This window comes from Acomys russatus, chromosome 17 (genome assembly GCF_903995435.1).
Source record: "Acomys russatus chromosome 17, mAcoRus1.1, whole genome shotgun sequence".
NCBI lineage: Eukaryota > Metazoa > Chordata > Mammalia > Rodentia > Muridae > Acomys > Acomys russatus.
Window position 1 is genome coordinate 39,843,986 of NC_067153.1, and position 23,285 is coordinate 39,867,270.

At 48.0% G+C, this 23,285-nt stretch overlaps 2 protein-coding genes and 1 non-coding gene across 4 annotated transcripts; all 3 read left to right on the forward strand.

Annotated features, from left to right (window-relative positions):
* The first annotated feature begins 649 nt into the window (after positions 1 to 649).
* Positions 650 to 819, forward strand: LOC127201905 (U1 spliceosomal RNA). Its single transcript, XR_007832242.1, has one exon. It is a non-coding gene; the product is annotated as a U1 spliceosomal RNA (small nuclear RNA).
* A 6,242-nt stretch (positions 820 to 7,061) lies between these two features.
* Positions 7,062 to 15,268, forward strand: Znf7 (zinc finger protein 7). The gene is made up of 4 exons (XM_051159851.1): positions 7,062 to 7,180; positions 7,762 to 7,888; positions 11,949 to 12,065; positions 13,457 to 15,268. Exons 1-4 carry the CDS (start codon positions 7,178 to 7,180, stop codon positions 15,223 to 15,225), a joined length of 2,016 nt encoding a protein of 671 aa, XP_051015808.1. The 5' UTR covers positions 7,062 to 7,177; the 3' UTR covers positions 15,226 to 15,268.
* Positions 7,778 to 20,580, forward strand: Commd5 (COMM domain containing 5). 2 transcript variants are annotated; one of them, XM_051159850.1, is made up of 2 exons: positions 7,778 to 7,888; positions 19,410 to 20,580. In XM_051159850.1, exon 2 carries the CDS (start codon positions 19,463 to 19,465, stop codon positions 20,135 to 20,137), a length of 675 nt encoding a protein of 224 aa, XP_051015807.1. In that variant the 5' UTR covers positions 7,778 to 7,888; positions 19,410 to 19,462; the 3' UTR covers positions 20,138 to 20,580. The 2 variants fall into 2 exon arrangements, with proteins under 2 accessions (XP_051015807.1, XP_051015806.1); XM_051159849.1 differs by lacking the exon at positions 7,778 to 7,888 and adding an exon at positions 18,895 to 19,054 and having other exon boundaries at positions 19,410 to 20,579.
* Positions 20,581 to 23,285: the final 2,705 nt, after the last annotated feature.

The window sequence follows — 23,285 nt, forward strand, 5'->3', positions numbered from 1 at the left end:
GAGCTTTACCTACTTCTAGCAAGCAGCATCTGTAAATAAACAGAAATAGATAGAAAAGTCCATTATATGCTTGGGGCTCAGGCTGGTGATGGCCTTTCAATACTGAGCCACCAGCCTTGGAGCAGTGCCTGTGTACACTGCTAAGAGAAGCAGGCACCTTTAAGGGGAAAACTGCTATATTCATACATCTTCCAATTGCCCTTCCCCCCCCCCCCCCCCCCCCCCCCCCGCCTGGTAGAATTTATGTACACTGGGGCTGAAAAGACGGCTGAGCAGTTAAGATTACTGGCATGTTAACTCACAACTGTTTGTGACTCCAGTTCCAAAGTATCTGATGCCCTCTTCTGGCCTGGGAGGGTACTCCATGTGCACGGTGCAGAAACTTGGAAGCAAAACACTCCATGCACATGGTGCACAGACAAATACATGGAGGTAAAATGAAAAAAAAAATTTTTGTTGTTGTTTTTTGAGACAAGATTTTCTCTGTTACCTAGAGAACAGGTTGTCCTGGACTCTCTTTGAAGACCAGGCTGGCCTTGAACTCACTTGAGATCTGCCTGCCTCTACCTCCTCAGTGCTGGGATTAAAGGCATGTACCACCATGCCCAGGCAGGAAAAAAAGTTTTTTCTTTTTAAGGAAATAACTTAGAAGCTTGCCTGACAGGGGGCGACACCATGATTAGAAATGTGGTTTTCCTAAGCCAAGGCTTATCCATTGCATTTGGGATGTACTGACCCCTGCAATTTCCTCAAATGCAAGAAACTTAACTGCATAATTTGTGGTAGTGGGGACTACATTTTTGAAAACAAAAATGCCCAGAAATGTTCCTGTCTACCATTTTAATTAATCAATTTACTTCTTTTGTTTGTTTGTTTGAGACAGGGTTTCTCTGTGTAACAGTCCTGGCTGTCCTGGAACTTGCAATATAGACCAGGCTACCCAGCAGCTCATAGAGATCCACCTGCCAGACCTCCCAAGTGCTGAGATTAAAGGTGTGTACCATCAACACCTGGCTACTTACTTACTTCTTTTTGAGACAGGGTCCCGATGGTGTAGCCCTGGCTGGCCTAGAACAAACACACTATGTAGAGTGTGTTGGTCTCAGACTCACAGAGATCCACCTACCCCTGCCTCCCACATACTGGAATTAAGGGCATGTGGCTTTGCACTCATCTAAGAAGGAGCTTAGGTATACCTGAGATTCAGTGGGCACGCTATAAACACACCAACGGTGTCTGAATAAAGACTGAAAAGAAATCTATCATCCTAGTTGGAAGGCTGTAGCATGTCTGACTTTCTTGTTTTTCCTTTACAAATGCCTGTGTTTGTAGCTACAAGCATTCCTCTTGATCGGTGTACTGCCTGTTGATAGGGCTACTAACTACCAAGCAGCCGGGCTGTCCCAAACAGCAATGTAGTCGCTGATGGTTCTAGTTCACAGTGTCACCACTTCAGATGTGCATGTGACCTTACTGCATTTCCAATGATTTGGTCTGTAATGAGTACAAAGGGTAAGTCCAGTCCCAGGGAAGACAGTGCCCTCCTCTGGTTCTGTTAGCACTAGGCACACATGTGGTGTGCCTCCATGCATGCAAACAAAATACTCCTACAGACAAAATAACAAAAAAGATAAAAATGAATAAATCTAGGGAGCGGTGGTAGCTCATACCGTTAATCCTAACACTCAGGAGCATGGCAGGTGGCTGTGAGTTCAAGGCCAACCTGGTCTACAGAACAAGCTCCAGAACAGACAGGGCTATACAGAGAGATCCTGTCTCAGGAAAACAAACAAACAAAACCCAACAACAACAACAAATATTTTTTTCTTGAGAGAGGTGTGATGGTACACACATGTAGTCCCAGCATTTGGGAGGGAGGAACAGGAGGATCAAGAGCTTAAAGTTGTCCATGGCTATGTAGGAAGTGCAGGGCCAGGATGGCCTATGTGAGAACATGAAATTTCAGGTGTCTGTTAGATTGGTTGGCCAGTAAGCCCAAGGTATCACGTATCTCTGCCTTCTAGTTTTGAGCTTACAGAAGTCTACCCTTGGCTAGGCCTGGTTTGATATGGGCGCTGTAGATCTGAAATTAACAAGCAAGTTTTTGTTTATTTATTTATTTTGGTTTTTCAAGATGGTTTCTCTATGTTATCTTGGCTGGTCCTGGACTTGTTTGTAGACCAGGCTGGCCTCGAACTCACAGCGATCCGCCTGCCTCTGCCTCCTGAGTGCTGGAATTAAAGGTGTGCGCCACCACACCAGGCTTAACAAGCAAGTTTTTGCCAACCTGACATAAACTAGTGTCACCTGGGAAGAGAGCGTCTCAACTGAGGAATTTCCTCATGTGTGTCTGTGGGACATTTTCTTGAGTAGGAAATGCAACCCTAGGCAGGTGGTCCTGGTTTGTATAAGAACAGCACAGTGTGGGCTGGAGAGATGGCTCAGAGGTTAAGAGCACTGACTGTTCTTCCAGAGGTCCTGAGTTCAATTCCCAGCAACTACATGGTGGCTCACAATCATCTATAATGAGATCTTCTGGCCTGCAGGTGTGCCTGCAAGCAAAGTGTTGTATACATAATAATAAATAAATCTTTAAAAAAAGAAGGAAAGAAAAGAATAACAACAACAACAAACAAAAACAAAACAAAAGAACTGCACAGTGGTGCATGCCTGTAGTTCTAACACCCCAGAGGCAAAGGCAGGTGGATCTCTGTGAGTTCAAGGCCCGCCTGGTCTACAGAGGGAGATCCAGGACAGCCAAGGCTACACAGAGAGGCCCTGTCTCGAAAACAACCAAACCAAAACCCACCAATTCCTTTGTAAGAAATTATATAATGTTCAGAAAGAACAGGAGCTTCATAATGGGCTATTGGTAATAGAAGATAAAGCAGAGAACGTGGGTGCTGGAGAGATGACGGAGAGGTTAAGAGTGCTTGCTGTTCATCCACAAGACCACAGTTCAGGTCCTGGCACCTGCCATCAGGTAACTCACAACCATGTGTAACTCCCGGTCTAGGGGTTCCTACACTCTCTTCTGGCAACCGTAGCATACACCCGCACAGATGCATATACACATAAGTAAAAAATAGGATGCATACACATTATAAACTGTCTATGAAACAGAAGTCTATATAATCCAGCCATTTTGGTTACCTGGTCTTTTCATCTCTCTCTTTACCCTCCCGGCCTCTTGTTCTGGCTCCCCCATCATGTCCCCTCTCCTTACATAGCTCAGGGTCATGTTCACTCTGGACTCCCCCAGATGTCGCTGCCTCTGACCGGCTCCCTTTTATCTACAATAAACTTTCTCCTTCACCGTACCTAGGAGCAGTCATGTCTCCTTTTTTTATTTCTTTTTTTTTTTTTTTTTTTCATTCACGTTCACTTTGGACACAGTATAATGATCAGGTGATTCCAAAAGCCTTCAGATGGAAGGTGACCAAAGCCCAAATCATAGGGGCTGCACACACACATACACAGAAGGCACACGCGCACAAGGCACACACATGCACACCTGCTCGCACGCCCTCTCTCCTTCCTGATAGCCTCCAGCTGCTGTTAAAGCTCCCTTGGTGCTGCTTTCTTTCTTTCTTTCTTTCTTTCTTTCTTTCTTTCTTTCTTTTTTTTTTTGTGTGTGTGTGTGCTGCTTTCAAGAACTGAGGTTTTAGGCTGGGCAGAGTTGTGGCGCACGCCTTTAATCCCAGCATTCGGGAGGCAGAGGTGGGTGGATCACTGTGAGTTTAGGGCCAGCCTGGTCTACAAAGTGAGTTCAGGACAGGCAAGGCTACATAGAGAAACCCTGTCTCAAAAAAAAACAAAAACCAAACCAAAGCAAAAAGAGCTGCGGTTTTTCCTTTCAGCTCGCGCTCTCTCAGCAGCACTCATACAATGGGCCCTCCATCTTCCTTGAAACACTCATTTATCGCCAATTATGCCGTCCTTCATGAAGTCTTGCCAGCCTCACAGTCCCTTTGCTAGTTTCTCTTTGTCACTAGACTTTACAGGCCTAGGCTCTCTTACAGTTGAAGAGCAGTGTTTGGGTGAGGAGGGCGGGCAGGAAAGAATCAGGTTTACTCAGGAGCAGGCATTCTTGAGAAGTTAAGAGATGCTTTCTCCTCAAAACTCTGTCTTTAGGGTTCAGGGACTTAAAGGGATTTTTGGTAAAAGAAAGAGCGATGGTAGTGAGACCAGGAGCTGGGCTGGATCTTTCTCATCAGAAGTGCATCTTTGGTCCATCAGCGGTCTGAACATCACAATTTAATCTCCTGTGGCTAACTAAAGACTGAGGGAGGGGCTAGCAACAGGCCTGCGCCTCCGCACCTGGTTTCTCTGTGTAGCTTTGACTGTCCTGGACTTGCTTTGTAAACCAGGCTGGCCTTGAACTCCCGGAGATCCACCTGCCTCTGCCTCCCAAGTGCTGAGATTAAAAGCGTGTGCCACCATTTTAAAAATATTTTATTTTATGAGCATTGGTGTAAGAGTGTCAGATACCCCATGTGGGTGCTGGGAATTAAACTTGGGTCCTCTGGAAGGGCAGTCAGTACTCTTAACCGCTGAGCCATCTCTCCAGCCCTGAAGATAGAATATTGAAGTAAGACTTTACCTTATTTTTTCACATTTTAGTCTTGGCATTTGTGTGTATCTTCAGATCCGGTTTGTGACCTCTATTATGAAAGTCTAAGTCTCAAAAGTATTGGTCTGGGGTCTCCAGACACCTGGGCGCCTCATTCCTTTTTTGTCAGAAGCTGAGGAGGGTTTGGAGCGCGGTGACATCCAGAACAGAGACCGATGGGCAAGAGACCTTCACTGAGGTTCCCCCTCCACAGCCTCTGAGGCTGTCTGGTCCAACAGTTGCAGAGAGCCCCAGTCCAGCCTCCTCTTAAAGCCTCAGGCCAGCGTGCTCTATCTAGGCTACCGGAGGGTAAAGGTATCTGTGTTATTCACCAGTTTATTTTGCTAAGAAATAGCTAACTGGGCTACACCCTGACAGAGCCAGCCTGAAAATCCAGTACCCTAAGCGTCTGACCCAGTAGGAGGTGACCTTCCCTGGAGGGCAGCCCTTCCAGTAGGATTTTTACCCTTGCAGCTCCGTTCACCAGGCAGAGCGTCCCACCGCCTGCTAACCATTCCTCTGCGGACCCCGCCTCCTTCGCTCCACGCTCGACAGGGACCAGCCCGGGTCCCGGGTTCTGGCCCCGCCTCCCGCTCTTGCCTGGGCTTTCAGCGGTCTTCAATCGCAGACTCTTCCCGGCCCCGGGCTTCCCGCTCTACACTCCTGGCCCTGCCTCTCAGACCTCGGGGGCGGGACTGGAGAGCCATCCACGCACCGATCTGAACCGGCGGAAGTCGGCCAGCCGGGTGGGACGCTGAGGGATGCGCGTGCAAAGCCGTTTCCGGTGGCTCGCTTGTTGGCGGGTCCCTGACGCGCCCCGCCTGGGTGAGTCGGCCGCAGTTGCTTTCCTTGTTGTCAGGGCAAGGGGCACCCGCCTCTCCCCGAGAAGAGATGGAAGGCGCGGGCGGCTCGGTGCTGTTGTGAGTGCCTGGCGGGGAACTTGGCCCCAGCGGCTGCGAGACGGAATAGCTTGAGCATCACAGCTCCTTCTAGCCCGCTCCCGAGCATCACAGCTCCTTCTAGCCCGCTCCCGAGCTCCAGTGTTGGTTGGGCCTGAGTAAGGCTGCTTCCCTCCGGGCCTGGCTGCGGCCTCCCTAGTTCCTCCTGAGTAATCACTTCCAGGGACTATCTTTCCCCTCAGTTTCTGCACCTGAAAGGCCTGGACTCGGTGACAGAGCCTGAAAGTGTTGTCACATTTGTGCACCCAGCGGGCACCTCAGGATTTGCCCTTCTGTATCTGAGACCGAGATTTCCCACTGGCTGTCCAAACGCTGGACCCTTCTACCTGGGTTAGCCAATGGCCGGATAGATATCCTGACCAAAGCTACCTAGGAAGCCCGCTTCCTTCCTCCCATTCTGACCTGGGAGAGGGGCAGGAGGCTGAGGAAGTCGGGGGAGTGGCTAGGAGGGACCTAAGGGCTTTGGTTTAGCCTAAGGGGGCTTCCTGAATCCTTAGGTTGTTGCCGACCTTGTTGCTTAGGGCAGCTGCATCCTATTCTGGAATTTAGGTACTTAAGAACAGGAGTTCCGCTTTTCCTCAGGCCTTTCCTCTGGCCTCTGTCTCCTACTGCCTCCAGTTGACTCGACTTAACTTGTTTCCTTTGCTTCACACACTGGCTCACTTTGCTCCATTTTTTCCTACCACCTTGGCTTGGGCCCCTGGAGGAAGCCATCCCTTTAGACGTTACCAGAGTTTCTTCCGTAAACACTTGTCTGATTCCCTGTACTCCAGCGCTCTCATGGTTGTGATTTTGTGTGTGGCTGTTGTCTTTTTGTTGTTGTCTTTTGTTTTTCTTTTTTTAAAAAGAGATTTATTTATTTATTAAGTATACAGTGTTTTGCCTGCATGTACACCAGAAGAGGGCACCAGACCTCATTATAGATGGTCATGAGCTACCACGTGGTTGCTGGGAATTGAACTCAGGACCTTTGGAAGAGCAAGCAGAGCTCTTAACCTCTGAGCCATCTTCCAGCCTCTGTTTTTTGTTTTTCAAGACAGGGTTTCCCTGTATAGCCTTGGCTGTCCTGGACTCACTCTGTAGACCAGGCTGGCCTTGAACTCACAGAGATTCGCCTGCCTCTGCCTCCCGAGTGCTGGGATTACAGGTGTGTGTCACCATGCCCTGCTGCAGCAGCCATTCTTTTTTGTTGTTGTTTGTGGTTGTTGTTGTTTTAGTGACAGGGTTTCTCTGTGTAGCCTTGACTGTCCTGGACTCACTTTGTAGACCGAACTGGCCTCAAACTCACAGCAATCTGCCTGCCTCTGCCTCCCGAGTGCTGGGATTGAAGGCGTGCGCCACCACCACCTGGCTCAGCAGCCATTCTTAATGAGTTTGTGCAGTGATTCAACCCCTCATCCTCACACAGACAAGAAGACCCAGGCTGATACTCCAACCAGTGTTTGCCCAAACCGGTATCTGCCACTCGTGGTAAAGAAGAGGGGGAATACAATACCCACTGATCATACTGGGAATTGGGGAGCTTCCTCCACCCTGACCTCTGACCTTTTCATAATTTCTCACAGGTTTCTGAGTCAAGACAAGTGGATCCTACCCTCCAAACCTCATGGTAGGAAGCCTGATTGTCTGTATTCCCTCTCTTGTCCTGTCAAACGTCCACTTCCTACTTTTGGGGATGACTTGGGCACATCATATCCAACCTTGGCTCTCACTGTGGCTCTTGCCAGGCTCAGTCCCTGAGACAATGAGTAATTGTTGCTCAGACCAGAGCCTACCTGTGTCTGTTCAGTGGGGAGGAGAGTGAGGTCACTACTGTGGACTGAATTCTTCTTTTCTCCTAGGATGATTTTTTTTTTTTTTTTAGATTTATTTATTATTATGAATACAGTGCTCTGTCTGCATGTACACTTGCAGGCCCAGAAGAGGGCATCAGATCACATTCTGGATGGCTGTGAGCCACCATATGGTTGCTGGGAATTGAAGTCCGGACCTCTGGAGGAGCAGTCAGTGCCCTTGACCTCTGAGCCATCTCTCCAGCCCATTTTCTCCTAAGATTTTAAGAGCCAAAGGGTCCCTGGGGCTCTAGTTCAACCTCATGGGCCACCCGCTTGAGATATGACCATGTTTACTTAGGTGACAGGGTGGAATTGCCACCTAGAGTACCTGGGGTGCTGGTGTGTGTCCTTTCAGGAGGCGGTGACATTCGGCGACGTGGCTGTGCACTTCTCTCGGGAGGAGTGGCAGTGTCTGGATTCTGGGCAGCGGGCGCTCTACAGGGAGGTGATGCTGGAGAACCACAGCAGTGTGGCTGGACTAGGTGAGGCTGCGCCTGGGGATCCGTGCTAGACAGTCAGCATCCATCCAGCACCTGTCGGGGATGGGGAGGAGCATGCTAACGGCGAAACCTTAAAGTCTGAATGTGCCAGGCTAGTGGGTGGAAACTGTCAGGGTTAGTAAAAGAACTACAGAAGCTGAGCAGACTATTAAACATTAAGGAAGTAAAAGTGAGCCCAAGGCCAGGATGCTTTCACAGGGATGTTCTGCCTCAAACTTCACGCTGGGTGTGATGTCCACACTCATCATCTCAGCAACTGCTCAGGAGACAGCGGCAAGGGAACCACTTACTTGCCCAGGAGTTCTAGGCCAGACTAGGCAGCAGTGCGATTACCATCTCAAAAAACAAAAAACAAAAACAAAAAAAGAAAGAAAGAAAAATGAAAAAAAAAAAAAGTTTAACAACTTGGTGCTGAAACATGAAGTTATTATTGAAGCAGAGACTTTGGGGAAAGAGCGGCGAGTTTCCTTGTGAAACTAGGCAGCTTGCCTAATGAGCCAGTGCAGTTCCACTCACAGGCACATCACGACTGCATGTGGGAAGGGCCTGGGAAAACAGATAATGCACCTGAAGCTCTTTGGGTTGACCCTGAGAGCCATACAGAAGAAGTGGCTGCTATACACTAGGCAAGAACGCTTAGGCATTGACCTCACAGAAGGTTAAAACCCCAAAGAAGAAAAAGATCATCGTTCCTGGCAGGCAGGCCCCCCTGGGAAGTAGATATGGATGATGGAGCAAGAGGAACAATATACTCCATGTGTTTTCCGTCTTAGGACAGGGACACGTGATAAACTGTATGTGCATTTAACACAGCTCTTGCAAGCTGGGCATGGTGGCGCACACCTTCAATTCCAGCACTCGGGAGGCAGAGGCAGGAGGATTGCTGTGAGTTCGAGGCAAGCCTGATCTACAGAGTGAGTCCAGGACACCCAAGGCTACACAGAGAAACCCTGTCTTGGAAAAAAAAAAAGACAGCTCTTGCAAAGTGCCAAATAAGCTTAAATTGGTGGCATAATCAGTATCTTTTGTCAAAATTCTGAGATGTACATTTAATAATGTATTTTATGATGTAGTTTTGGTGAAATCTAACACAAGATATATTAAACATCTAAATACTCACAAGTCAGTAGGGAACCCCAACCTGTTTTAAGCAATGCTAAAGAGCTGCACAAGCGTATGATTTCAGAACCTAACAAACTGACAAGCAAGGATACAACAGGATGCCCAGACTCTCAAAATCCAGACAAGCTGAAAAAAAAAACAACAGAATTTGTTGTGTTTTGTTTTTGGAGAAAAAGTTTCTCTGTGTAGCCTCGGCTGTCCTGGACTTTCTTTGTAGACCAGGCTGACCTGGAACTCAAAGCAATTCTCCTGCCACTGACTGGAGAGCTGGGATTAAAGGTGTGCGCCACCACACTTGGCCCAGCGTCATCTTTTTATGATGACCTTATTGGTTCTGCTATAGGACTTTCTTCATTTTTTCAAAGAGTCCTCTCTTTCTGTTTTTTTGTTTGCTTGACAGTTGGTTTCTTAGTTTGGTTTTTACCAGACAAGGTTTCTCTGTGTATCACTGGCTGTCCTGGAACTCGCTCTGTAGACCAGGCTGGTCTCAGATGCAGAGATCCATCTGCCTGCCTCTGTCTCCAGAGTGCCACCACTGCCAGCTGGTTTTTTGGTTTTGTTTGTTTGAGACAGGGTTTCTCTGTGTAGCGGTGGCTGTCCTGGACTCACTTTGTAGACCAGGCTGGCCTTGAACTCACACTGATCCACCTGCCTCTGCCTCCCGAGTGCTAGAATCAAAGACATGCACCGCCCCCGGGCGCAGCCCATTTTCTTTTAAAACAAGGTGATCTCACGAATCCCGGATCTTTTTTGTTGTTGTTCTGTTTCTTTGTTTTTGTTTTGTTTCTTTGTTTTTGTTTTGAGGCAGGGTTTCTCTGTGTAGCCTTAGCTGCCCTAGACTCCCTTTGTAGACCAGGCTGGCCTCGAACTCACAGTGATCCGCCTGCCTCTGCCTCCCGAGTGCTGGGATTAAAGGCGTGCGCCACCACCGCCCGGCTGAATGCTGCATCTTAACTCACAGTATAATTGAGGGTGACTTGTGAATTTGTGGTTGTCTTGCCTACACCTCCCAGGTGCTGAGCTAACATGTCTGGGCCACAATGCCCAATGTATGTCATGATGCTCTTAATTTAACTCAGGACCATTGGCAGAAATGGCAAGCACTCTACTGACTGGGCTGCATCACCAGCCCACTGTTCTTGTTATGTGCCTTCGTTCCTGTTTTTTGTTGCCTCCTCCCACTTTTACTGGTTTTGTTCTTTTGTTATAGAGACTTATGTTTTTCTGCTCACCCCGTCTTCAGCTTGATAGGGCGTGTTTGTCTGTCTGTCTGTCTGTTTATACTCCTGTCCTGGAACTCACTGTGGAGACTGCTTTGAAGTCACAGAGATTGAGCTCCCTCCATCACCCAAGTGCTGGCGTCAAAGGCACACACCACCATGCTTGGCTGGGGTTAATAAGTTTACTAACACATTTGCGTTCTTATTGACAGTAAATTTTATCATTAATGCTATAGTTGAATTTAACTCATAGTAAAAGTAGTTATCATTGAATTTCCAAATAGCTGCCCGTTTGTGAATTGCCTGTTAGTGGTTAATGTCCTCTGTTCTTTGGTAGGTCCACAACTCCTGGGCGTGGCTTGGCCCAAGGATGTTTGTTTGCTGATGAGCATGGGGCCCTGCCTGTGCTTAAAGCCTTAGCCTCTTACGGTGCCGTGTATTTAACTTTGTGATATCATGAGATGATGTCCTTTACAAGGTTCATATTCAAGAGCCTTTACTAAAACAAAAGAAAAAAACACCTCACGTTTGAAATAAGTTCATGATTTTGTGTCGGGCCACATTCATAACTGTCTTTGTCTGCATGTGGCTCGTGGGTTGCAGGTTACACATGCTTGCTAGATCGTGCACACTTCTCCGCCTCTTCTGCCATGTATGGGAAGACTAAGGGAAACATCAACCCTTCTTGTTGCTGTTGTTGTTTTTTTTTTAATGTGTACGAGTGTTTTGCTTGTATGCATGTCTGTGTACCTGCTGGAACTGGAATTCCAGACAGTTGGAGCTGCCGTTTAGGTGCTGGGCAATGTCCGCTGGAAGAGGGGTGAGTGCTCTTAGCTGTTGAGCCATCTCTCTAGTCCCACTTTGCTGATCCCTGATTGGCTATGCCTTGGCCAACTTTATGAACTGGAGTTTGAGACCTCCTTTGGGATGTAAAATCTGTTTCATTCATTTTATTATTATTTTGTTTATTTTTTCCTTTTTTTGTTTTTTTTTTTTTTTTGGTTTTTTCGAGACAGGGTTTCTCTGTGTAGCCTTGGCCATCCTGGACTCACTTTGTAGACCAGGCTGGCCTCGAACTCACAGCGATCCGCCTGCCTCTGCCTCCCGAGTGCTGGGATTAAAGGCGTGCGCCACCATGCCCGGCTTATTTTTTCCTTTTTTTGTTTTTGATTTTTTTTGTGTGTGTTTTTTCAAGACAAGGTTTCTCTGTGTAGCCTTGACTGTCATGGAATTTGCTCTGTAGACCAAGCTGGCCTTGAACTCAGAGATGCCTCTGCCTCCCAGGTGCTGGGATTAAAGGTGTGCCACCAACCACCGAGTTAAATTTTGTTTCTTGGCTATCACTGCCTCTTGGAGTATCCTTGACTTTTGAACTAGAGGAAGAAAGAGCTGTGGCTTTGCAGAATGTGGTGCTAGCAGGGCTGGGCTGAAGCCTGCTTACTCCATTTGTACCCTGAGGAGATCCAGCCTGTTCTTTGATGACAGTGTTCCCTGACGACTGTGGAAGTCTGGGTGCTTTTCCTGTCCGGTCTACTGAGCTAGAGAGAAGGGGCTGCTATGGGTGCAGCACCGCATCCCTTATCATCCTCCAGAATAGGCATTGCATCTCCCTAGCAACCCCTGTCTTTGTGGCTGGAAATGAGGAGGGCGCTGACTCCCGGCCACACTTCCAGCATCTCCTTCTCTACCTCACCACACAGCAGGATTCCTGGTCCTTAAGCCTGAGCTGATCTCCCGGCTGGAGCAAGGACAAGAGCCATGGGTCCTTGACCTACAGGGAGCAGAAAGGACAGAGACACCGTGGATTTGCCAGACAGGTGAGGCCCAGGCCCTGTCACAGAGAAGGTCCGAGTAAAAAGGAGCTGAGATTCCAAAACACAAAACAAGAAGGAGCTAAGGTGAGGTCTTGAGGCAGTGGGAGGCTGGGGTGAGTCCTGATGGCCAGGCTGGGCTGCCGAGGAACAGTGCAAGGAGGCCAGCCCTAGAGAGAGCCACAGCTGGGTGTGTGGCCACCTCTAGGAAGGCTATACCACAAAAGGCAAGGACACAAAGCACTTGTCCACTCAGCTGCTATGTGTCATGTCATGTAATTAATGGTCACAGAGAAAGGCTTGTGGAATCAGGACAGGAAGGCAGCCTATGTAGAGTCTAGAAGGAAAGTAGATGCCAGGAAGGCCTCTTTGGGGTTCTGGGCTCTCAGACCCTGCACAAACTTGCCCTAGGGAAGAAGTCAGTGTGAGCTACTGGGTGTGGCCACTCTGCCAGTGATCTGATGTTCTAATGTTATTGTGTCACATGATAAAACATTCTGATTAAAGCATCTTAAGAAGGAAAATCTCTTCTCGGCCTTTTGGCTAAGATCAAGTGTAAAACAACTCAGGAAGGAAAGCGTTGATTTCAGTTTACATGCCCAGGTCAGAAGCCATCATTGTAGGAGGTCAGGGCAGAAACCGAAGCACAAACAGCAGAGGAACACTCTTACTGGCTTGCACTCTGGCCAGCGTCCTACTTCCTTACACAGTCCACACATACGTGTCCACTGCAGGCCAGGTCTTTCTGTAATAAGTCATCAATCAAGACAGTGTCACAGATGGCTGCAGGCCATCTGATCTGGACAGTTTTTACCCCATGGTTCCTCTTCCAAGTAACCTAGATGGTGCTGACTAACTGTCACACCTATAGCAAGGCTCCCCAGGTGTGGGTTTGTAGTTTGGGTCCTTCTCAGAGCCTGCCTTGAGGACAGCCATAGACAGACTGAGCTCCCGGTTCTGCTCTGGGCTCTAATGGCTAAGACACCACCTCCTCAGCCACGCTCTTACGTTCCTGTCTATTTTTCAGTCAGACCCCCTTTTATCCTCACTTGCCAGGCAGCATGCGTAGGGGCCTCTAACCTGCTTTGATAAACTCTTGACTGACGTTCTGCCATTGCTCTGTCCAGTCTCACTTTGCATACTCTAGGACATCCCCTCCTCAGTGCCCTCTAGGGTGACCCTCTCTGCACATGGAGCTCTCAGCACCCTGCCTTGTAGACATGAGCATCTCATCACTGTCCAGTGACCTAAACTGTGAGGATTTCCCTTTGTAGCTCCTCTCCACACTTTCCACTTGGGGTGTGTTGTGGTGTTGGCACTCCCTGCAGCCCCTGGTGGTCTCTACCTTTTCTCTGAGCTCACATGTAAGGAACATTTTCACTTTGTGTTTATTTCAGATTCTGCTGTTAGAACTGGTCCCAAGCAGACCTGTGAGTACAGGAACATTCTCAAGAGGCAGATTCCTGGCTTTAGAGACAATTTGGATTCTAAGGTCTTGCCAGGTAATCGCCCCAGCAGCCTTGGGGTAAGAGCGAGTGGCTCACTCCTCCAGAAGCGCCATTTGGATAACGAGACCGTGGCTTCCAAGAATGACACTCAGAACACTGTTCAGGAGTGTAAGGAGCCTCAGGCCACTGGTGTGGGTCACCAGCCTGATGAACAGAGAGGCGGTGTGAAGGGGACAGGACACTGTGAAGTGTGCGGCAGAGTCTTTACACCAACTTTGAACCTGAATCCATATCTGGAAAGGAACATGCAGAAAAAACCGTACAGATGCCAGGAGTGCCAAAAACCATTATTTGACTGCTCACAGGAGAAATACACTACTGACTTCCATGGGAAGACTTCCTCTTATGAGTGCGAGGAATGTGGGAAGGTTTTCAGGCTGTGCTCACAACTCAGTCAGCATCAGAGAATCCACACTGGAGAGAAACCTTTTAAATGTGTTGACTGTGGAAAGGCTTTTCGGCTGAGCTCCAAGCTTATTCAGCATCAAAGAATCCACACTGGAGAGAAGCCTTACAGGTGTGAGGACTGTGGGAAAACCTTTGGTCAGAGCTCAAGTCTCATCCATCATCAGAGAATCCATACAGGAGAAAGGCCCTACAGTTGTCAAGAGTGCGGGAAAGCCTTCAGCCAGCAATCACAGCTGCTTAGACATCAGAGGACTCACACTGGAGAGAGGCCCTACCCCTGCCAGGAGTGTGGCAAGGCCTTCAGCCAGAGCTCAGCCCTAGCCCAGCATCAGAGGATGCACACTGGGGAGAAACCTCAGACGTCAAGAGCTTCAGAGAACCCGGGCCTTATTGCCCATCAGAGAAATAACGCCGTAGACAAGCCATTCAGGTGTGAGGAGTGTGGGAAAGCCTTCAGGTGGGTCTCTCGCCTGAATCAACACCTGCTTGTTCATACCGGAGAGAAACCCTACAAGTGCAACAAGTGCACGAAAGCCTTTGGTTGTAGCTCACGACTGATTCGCCATCAGAGAACTCACACTGGGGAGAAACCGTTCAAATGCGATGAGTGTGGGAAGGGCTTTGTCCAGGGTTCACACCTCACTCAGCATCAGCGAATCCACACAGGAGAGAAACCCTATGTGTGCGGTGACTGTGGGAAAGCCTTCAGCCAGAGCTCCAGCCTCATTTACCACCAGAGGATTCATAAGGGAGAGAAGCCATATGAATGCATCCAGTGTGGAAAAGCCTTCAGTATGAGCACACAGCTCACCATCCACCAGAGGGTCCACACTGGGGAGAGACCCTATAAGTGTACCGAGTGTGGAAAAGCCTTCAGTCAAAACTCAACCCTTTTCCAGCACCAGATAATTCATGCTGGCGTGAAGCCCTACGAGTGTAGTGAGTGTGGAAAGGCCTTCAGTCGGAGCTCGTACCTTATCGAACACCAGAGAATACACACCAGAGCCCAGTGGGACTGTGAATTTGGAAACTCCCTAGAAAGTTCCACCTTTTTGAACCATAAAAAAGTGAACACTGTAAAAAAGTTGCACCAGTGTGATGACTGTGAGAAGATATTCAGGTGGCGTTCACACCTGATTATACACCAGAGGATTCACACAGGGGAGAAGCCTTACAAATGTAATGCTTGTGGCAAAGCTTTTAATCGGAGCTCAAGGCTCACTCAGCACCAAAAAATTCACATTGGGTAAATCATTTACCTAAATGCCTTAGTTTCTTCTCTATTGCCGTGGAGACACCCACGACCAAGGCAACTTATAAAGGAGCTTATTTGAGGCTTACGGCTTCAGAGAGCATTCACAGCCGGCATGGCAGGGAGCACGGGGCTAGAGCAGTAACTGAGAGCTCACATCTGAAGACAGCCAGTTACTAGGCAGAGTGACACACCTCCAAGGATACACCTCCTAATAATTCCCAGACAGAGGACCAACCAAGTATTCAAACATATGAGCCTATGAAGGGCATTTTATCTAAGTATGTAACTGTGAGTAAGCCAGAAGCCTTATTTTATTTGAGTAATTTATGCTAACAGAAACTTGAGAATACTGGAGAAGATTCAGATTTGTTTTGTGTTTTGTTTTGTTTTTTTGTTTTTTGAGACAAGGTTTCTCTGTGTAGCCTTGGTTGGTCTGGACTCTCTTTGTAGACCAGGCTGTCCTCACACTCAGAGAGATCTGCCTACCTCTGCCTCCTGAGTGCTAGGATTAAAGGCGTGCGCCACCACACCTGGCCAGATTTGTTCTTAAAGAATATTCTACTTATGAAAATGTTTTGTGTCTGGAATGTTTGACATTTACCCATTAAATAAAGTGTGTGTCAAGGTGTAGCCTGTACTTTGAACTCATAGACTGGATCTTTGTACTATGGGTGAGAAATAAGTATCAGGAAAGCCTTGTGAGGCCTAAGCAACAGCTTAAATGAAGCCACCAACTCCAGGCCTGGCAGCACATATTTGCAACCCCAGCCCTCAGGCAGAAGTAAAAAGTCATCTAGAGCCGGGCGTGGTGGCGCACGCCTTTAATCCCAGCACTTGGGAGGCAGAGGCAGGGGGATCGCTGTGAGTTCGAGGCCAGCCTGGTCTACAAAGTGAGTCCAGGATGGCCAAGGCTACACAGAGAAACCCTGTCTCGAAAAACAAAAAAAAAAAAAAAGTCATCTAGATCATACCTTTAAATAAAATTTAAAAGTCAAAAAAAAAAAAAAAAAAAAAAAAAAAAGCCGGGCGTGGTGGCGCACGCCTATAATCCCAGCACTCGGGAGGCAGAGGCAGGTGGATCGCTGTGAGTTCGAGGCCAGCCTGGCCTACAAAGCGGGTCCAGGATAGCCAAGGCTACATAGAGAAACCCTGTCTCGAAAAACCAAAAAAAAAAAAAAAAAGAAAGAAAGAAGGAAAAAAAGGAAAAGAAAAGCCAGGCTGCATGCTTTTAATTCCAGCACTTGAGAGGCAGAGACAAAAACCAAAAAAGAGGGGCTGGAGAGATGGCTCAGAGGTTAAGAGCACTGACTGTTCTTCCAGAGGTCCTGAGTTCAATTCCCAGCCACCACATGGGGGCTCGCAGCCATCTATAATGTGATCTGGTGCACTCTTCTGGCCTGCAGGTATACCTGTAGGCAGAGCACTGTATACATAATAATAAATAAATCTTAAAAAAAAAAAAAAAAGAAAGAAAGAAAAAGGAAACCTGGATACTTAGCTGTATAGAGTTTAACCCTGAAAGCATCTTTTCTGTTGTCCCAGTTCAGAGGTAGAAGCTTCTCTTTAATAGTGCTAATCTCCTTAGCAACTACTGCTCTTCATTATGTGACTGACTATAGACTTCAGCTTCCTAGAACTCTTTTCCTCTCCAAACTGTATATTTTTCATTTCTTTTTTCTTTTTGGTTTTTCGAGACAAGGTTTCTCTTTGTAACCTTGGCCATTCTGGACTCACTTTGTAGACCAGGCTGGCCTCGAACTCACAGCGATCCGCCTGCCTCTGCCTCCCGAGTGCTGGGATTAAAGGCATGCGCCATCATGCCCGGCATATTTTTCATTTCTATTATCCCACTTTTTGCTTTTTTTTTCTATTGTAAATCCTTGTAAGAGTAATTAGTAATAGCCATGCCACAGAATCAACATTATGTTGTCTTGAAACCAACCAACCAAATAAATTAATTCATTACTTAGGAATTGTTAGCCAGGTGAGGTGGATCACGCCTGTAATCCCAGTAATAAGGGAGGCAGAAGCAAGAGCATCTCTGAGTTCGAGGCCAGCCTGGTCTACAAAATGAGTCCAGAACAGCCAAGGCTACACAGACAAACGCTGTCTCAAACAGAAACAAAAGCAAAAACAAAAAACAAAAAAACTGGTTAAAATATTTATGTATATGAATGTTTTGCTTGCATGTTTGCCTGTACCATGTGTGTGCCTGGTGCCTGTGGAGGTCAGAAAAGGGCATTTGATTCCCTGGAATGGAGTCATGGACTGTTGTGAGCTGCCCTGTGGGTACTGGGAATTGAACCAAGGTCCTCTGTAAGAACAGCAGGTGCTCTTTTGTTTGTTTGATTGTTTTGTTTTTTGGAGACAGGATTTCCTTGTGCATCCTTGGCTGTCTTAGAACATGGTCTCTAGACCATGCTGGTCTTGAACTCAGAGATCTGCCTGCCTCTGCCTTCAAGCCGTGGGGTTAAAGGTGTGTGCCACCACCTGGTTTAGTCCAAACTTTCAAAGTATTTCAGTCCCTCAGACCCTAGCTCACCCTGGTGGTGGCTGCTAGGGCATCTACTCTATGCCTCAGGAGGCCTGGCGTGACAGAACTCAGCCCATAAAGCCAAGTAACTGGGGGGCTGGAGAGATGGCTCAGAGGTTAAGAGCACTGTCTGCTCTTCCAGAGGTCCTGAGTTCAATTCCCAGCAACCACATGGTGGCTCACAACCATCTGTAATGTAATCCAATGCCCTCTTCCGGCAAACAGATGTACGGGGGGTGGTGGTGGTGGGGGTGGACGCTCGCCTTTAATCCCAGCACTCGGGAGGCAGAGGCAGGCAGGTGGATCGCTGTGAGTTCGAGGCCAGCCTGGTCTACAAAGTGATTCCAGGATGGCCAAGGCTACACAGAGAAACCCTGTCTCGAAAAACCAAAAAAAAAAAAAAAAAAAAAAAAAAGCCGGGAAGCATAACCCCAGCACGCAGGAGGTAGAGACAGGCGGATCTTTGTGAGTTCGAGGCCAGCCTGGTCTACAAAGTGAGTCCAGGACAGCCAGGACTATAAGAGAAATCCTGTCTCGGAAACTTCCCCAATAATAATAATAATTAATTTTTAAAAAAGCTTCTGGACAGCTCCTCCAAGTAATTCTGCTTTACATTCTATAGGAAGGACAAGAGTTGGGGTATCTGCGCAGCACACACATCACATCATTTGATGGGAATCTAATTAGAATTTTTAATAGTGATGAGCAAGTTCTTTTGTGTGCTTATTTAAGATTTTGTGTGTGTGTATACATTATTAGTTATTTATTTTAAGAAAAAAATCTCTGTGTAACCCTGACTGGCCTAGAGTTCACAGAGATGTGCTGGCCTCTGCCTACAGAGTTCAGGGATTTAAGGCATGTGCCACCACACCCAGCCGGAGCGCTAGTTCTAAAGACATGTGCTGCCGCATGCCCACTATTTTAAAATATGCAATATGGTGGCACCGAGTACAAATAATTCTAGCGTGTGTCCCTCACACCGGACTCCCTGGGTGCAGGACAGCAGCAGCGATGAAGCCAACCCGGGAAACTACATGAACCACTGCCAGGGCTTCCTCTTCCCTAAACAAGCGTCTCAGGCAACGCTGGAGTTTTTACTGCCCTGCGGCGCATGCGCTTGACTCCGGGAACCACAGAGGTTCTCCATCACACTTTCCTAGAGCGGCCCGGAAGTGTCTCTGGGCATTTCCTGAGACCCGGCCAATTTCCGGCGGCTGCCAGCCACTGCAAGCTGCTGCGGACAGCTTCCTCCAGGTGCAGAGGGTGTTACCGGTTGGTTTGTATTTGTAAGGTGAGATCATTAGGTTTTCCAGAGCTCCGAAGCGGATTCGGGTTTAGGCAGGGGAGGGGCCTCAGCTGCGTTGTCCAAGCTCACTGATACTATTTACGTAGGACTTAACGCAAACTCTTCCGTTACTTGGTTCTTTTCCCTGCCAACCTCTCTGGGATGCCTCCCTTCTCGTGGGCTCTTTTGCCACCGGGTCTCCGCGCCACCTCCCAAGCAGGCGTCCCATTCGCTCTATCTATATCGTGGTAGTTCATGGGGTAGGTGACCAGCAGATGGGGCCCCCACATCGACCGGATTCATCTTTTAGTATATGAAGCTCCTGACGAGGAAGTCACCAGTTTCTCCTTCACCTCTCCAGGCAGCTGTGCTTAGGACCGTCTCTTCGGACTGATCAAGAGCGAGCGAACAAGGATGTCCGCTCTGGGGGCTGCAGCTCCGTACTTGAACCATCCGGCTGACAGTCACAGAGGCCGGGTCAGTTTCCTGGGGCCCCAGCCCTCTCCAGAAGTCGCGGCAGTGGCTCAGCTCGTGAAAGACTTGGACAGGAGCACCTTCAGGAAGTTGCTAAAGCTTGTAGTTGGGGCCCTGCATGGGAAAGACTGCAGAGAAGCTGTGCAGCACCTCGGTGCCAGTGCCAACCTGTCAGAGGAGCGTCTGGCCGTCCTGCTGGCGGGCACGCACACACTGCTCCAGCAGGCTCTCCGGCTGCCCCCTGCCAGTCTGAAGCCAGATGCCTTCCAGGACGAGCTCCAGGAGCTTGGCATTCCCCAAGATCTGATTGGAGATTTGGCCAGTTTGGTATTTGGGAGTCAACGCCCTCTTCTGGACTCTGTGGCCCAACAGAAGGAATCCGGGCTGCCGCACTTGTCTTACTTCCGGTGGCGGGTGGATGTGGCCATTTCAACCAGTGCTCAGTCTCGCTCCCTGCAACCGAGCGTTCTCATGCAGCTGAAACTCACAGACGGATCTGCACACCGCTTCGAGGTACCTGTAGCCAAATTCCAGGAGCTGCGGTACAGTGTAGCCTTGCTCCTGAAGGAGATGACGGAACTGGAGAGGAAATGTGAGCGCAAACTGCAGGACTGAACCTGCTGTTGTGGGTGCTGAAACTGGTACCATAGCAGAGCCCCACTGGTCATGAAGCCAACTTAATTGAGGGCCCACATGTAAGAAAGTATTTTGCTGAAGTGAAAAGGCAGCTGTTGACTTTGGGGTTTTGCATTGTTTTATGATTAAACAGCTGGGCATAGTGGCACAGTTCATGATCTCAGCTGAGGCTGTAAGGCCAGCCTGGGTTATATGGTGAGGCTTGGTTTCAAATTAAAGAGGTAAAGCAACTATTAAAAACATGTTCTTGGGTGTTAAGCCTTATACTTGCCCCTTCCCCAGCTGTTGGTATGAGCTCCTGGATGAGGCCATGTGGAGATCTAGGGTCCAGATGGGGGCTTCTTACAGTACACAACAAGGTTCTCAGCCTGGCCTGAACCCTGCTCAGTTGCTTTCATAAGCCCTGTGCTGTGGTGTGGACATGTTTATTCTTTTGCCCCAAATAACTGATTTTATGAAGCAGACATCCTAGTGGGGAGGGACACATTACAAATACTAAATATGTATCAAGTATTGTTTAGTTTCTATAATATTGAACACATACTTTGAATATTAAAACATGAGTACAGGGCTGGAGGATTGGCTCAGCAGTTAAGAGCACTTGTTGCTCTTGCAGAGGTCTTGAGTTCAATTCTCAGCATCTGGGTGGTGGTTCACAACCTTCTATAACTCCAGTTGGAGGGGGATCCAACACTTAGACATCTAACAAAGGCACGTATGTGGTACACACACATATACATGCAAGCAAAATATTTATGCAAGCTGGGTGGTGGTGGTGCACACCTTTAATCCCAGCACTTGGGAGGCAGAGGCAGGTGGATCGCTGTGAGTGCGAGGCTAGCCTGGTCTACAAAGCGAGTCCATGATAGCCAAGGCCACACAGAGAAACTCTGTCTCGAAGGAAAAAAAAAATTCATACAAAATAATAAAATGAATAAATCGAATAAAACAATAAAACCATGAGTTCAGGGTTGGAGAGATGGCTCAGTGGTTAAGAACACTGGCTTCTCTTCCAGAGGTCCTGAGTTCAATTCCCAGCACCCACATGACAGCTCACAACTAACTCCAGTTCCAGGAGATCCAAGACCTTCCCACAAACATACATGCAGATAAAACACTAATGAGCTTGAAATAAAAAGAAATAAATTATTTAAAACCAAAACCCTGAGTACAGCTTGTGACAACCTACGACAGTCAAGCCAGGGAAGGATAGACGGTGTTTGGAAAGTGAGCCATCGTGACGGGCTCGGGCGCAGGCGGGTCTTTGAACATGTAGGTGTCTGTGCAAATGTGGAGGTGGAGGATTGATGCAGAGGGGTCTACTGGTGCATCCGCAGCTAGTGGAATAAGGCTATGCAGTATTAACACGGCGGTGCACATCTTTAATTCTGCCTTGGAGGCTGAGGCAGGCGGATCTCTGCGAGTTCAAAGTACAGCCTGGTCTACAAAATGAGGCTAGAACTATACAGAGAAACCAACCAAACAAAAAACAACAATAAAGCCCTTGAACGGGTCCGCTGTACTAGTCCAGTACAATGAACAAACACTGATTTTTTTTTTTTCTCAGAAAGAACCTTTTGGCACAAGTACAGGTGTAGAAGCCAATAAGGGGCACCCTTCTGTGCACTCCCATTCCTTCCTTTCTTCAGAGCTAAGGACCGACCCTAGGGCCTTGCACTTGCTCAGCAAGCACTCTACCAATGAGCTAAATCACCAACACCCCTCCCCGTGCACTCCCATTTCATTGAAAGGTTTTGTTTAGGAAACAGCTTCACTATGTGTGTCATCAAGTTGGCTCAGGATTTCAACCCTGATTCAGCCTTCTGTGTGTAGGATTTAATGGGCATGTGTTATAATACTCAGAAACCAAAGTCTGTAGCCCCAGCTGTCCTGGACTCACTTTGTAGACCAGGCTGGCCTCCAATTCACAGCGATCCACCTGCCTCTGCCTCCCAAGTGCTGGGATTAAAGGCATGTGCCATCACACTACAGCGCACATTTTGAGAGCACCTTTTATAGGAGTGTGACATGAAGAACAGAATTGCAAGTAGCTTTACATATTGCAAAGCAAGATGAACTTTCATACTCTTGTGTACTGGGAAACTAGAATACACAAACAGGATTCTTGGGAACTTAGTGTCCCAGCTGCTGCCTCCAGCCACCTTCAGATCTGTAATTTGTGACAACCCTGGTGTTTTAGGTTGGCACACTTCTGTGCTATTCTGTGTTGTTTAGTCATTTAATCTCTCCAGGAGTCCAGTGAAGAAACGAGGTGGGCAGGGTAGAGGCACTCTGTAGACCCCTGTGCCATCTCTACTCCTCTACAGTTTTTTGTTAGGTTGAAATCTCAGGGCAGATGTTATAATCCTCACCTTTAATCATAGCACTCAGGAGGCAGAAACAATCTAATCTCTGAGTTTGAGGCTTCCTAAACAAGTTGTGGGACAGCTGTGGCTACAAAGTGAGACCTTGTCCAAACAAAACAAAAACCCAAAATGGGCATTGGTGGCGCGCGCCTTTGTTCCTCAACACTCTGGAGGCAGAGGCAGGCGGAGTTCGAGGCCAGCCTGATTTACAGAGTGAGTTCCAGGACAGTCAGGGCTACACAGAGAAACCCTGTCTCAATCAAACCAAAAACCTAAATAAACAGAGCCGGGCCGTGGTGGCGCACGCCTTTAATCCCAGCACTTGGGAGGCGGAGGCAGGCAGATCTCTGAGTTCCAGGCCAGCCTGGTCTACAAAGTGAGTCCAGGACAGCCAAGGCTACACAGAGAAACCCTGTCTCCAAAACAAAAAACCAAACCAAAACAAAAAAATAATAATTAGATAAATGAAAGGACAATATGTGCCTTGCCAGGCATAGTGGTCACGCCTTTAATCCCAGCACTTAACATCTGAGGCAGGCGGATCTCTGGTCTACAGAGAGAGTTCAGGACAGCCAGGGCTCTGTGTAACAGAAAACCTGTCTCAAAAGACCAATATATACATATACATATATATTCCTATCTACACCAGGGGATAGGGTCATGGGGATTCAGGATTCAGTAGCCCATTAGAATTTATTTATTTATTTATTTTGAGACAGGATTTCTCTGTTTAGTCTTGGCTGTCCTAGACTCGCTTTGTA

What these genes read in the sequence shown, in the direction of transcription:
- Znf7 (XM_051159851.1), top strand. An exon ending in CAGCAGTGTGGCTGGACTAG is followed by an intron (nt 7,889 to 11,948) that starts GTGAGGCTGCGC and finishes CTCACCACACAG; the next exon opens with CAGGATTCCTGGTCCTTAAG. An exon ending in ACCGTGGATTTGCCAGACAG is followed by an intron (nt 12,066 to 13,456) that starts GTGAGGCCCAGG and finishes TGTTTATTTCAG; the next exon opens with ATTCTGCTGTTAGAACTGGT.
- Commd5 (XM_051159850.1), top strand. Translation starts at nt 19,463, where the DNA reads ATGTCCGCTCTGGGGGCTGCAGCTCCGTACTTGAACCATCCGGCTGAC.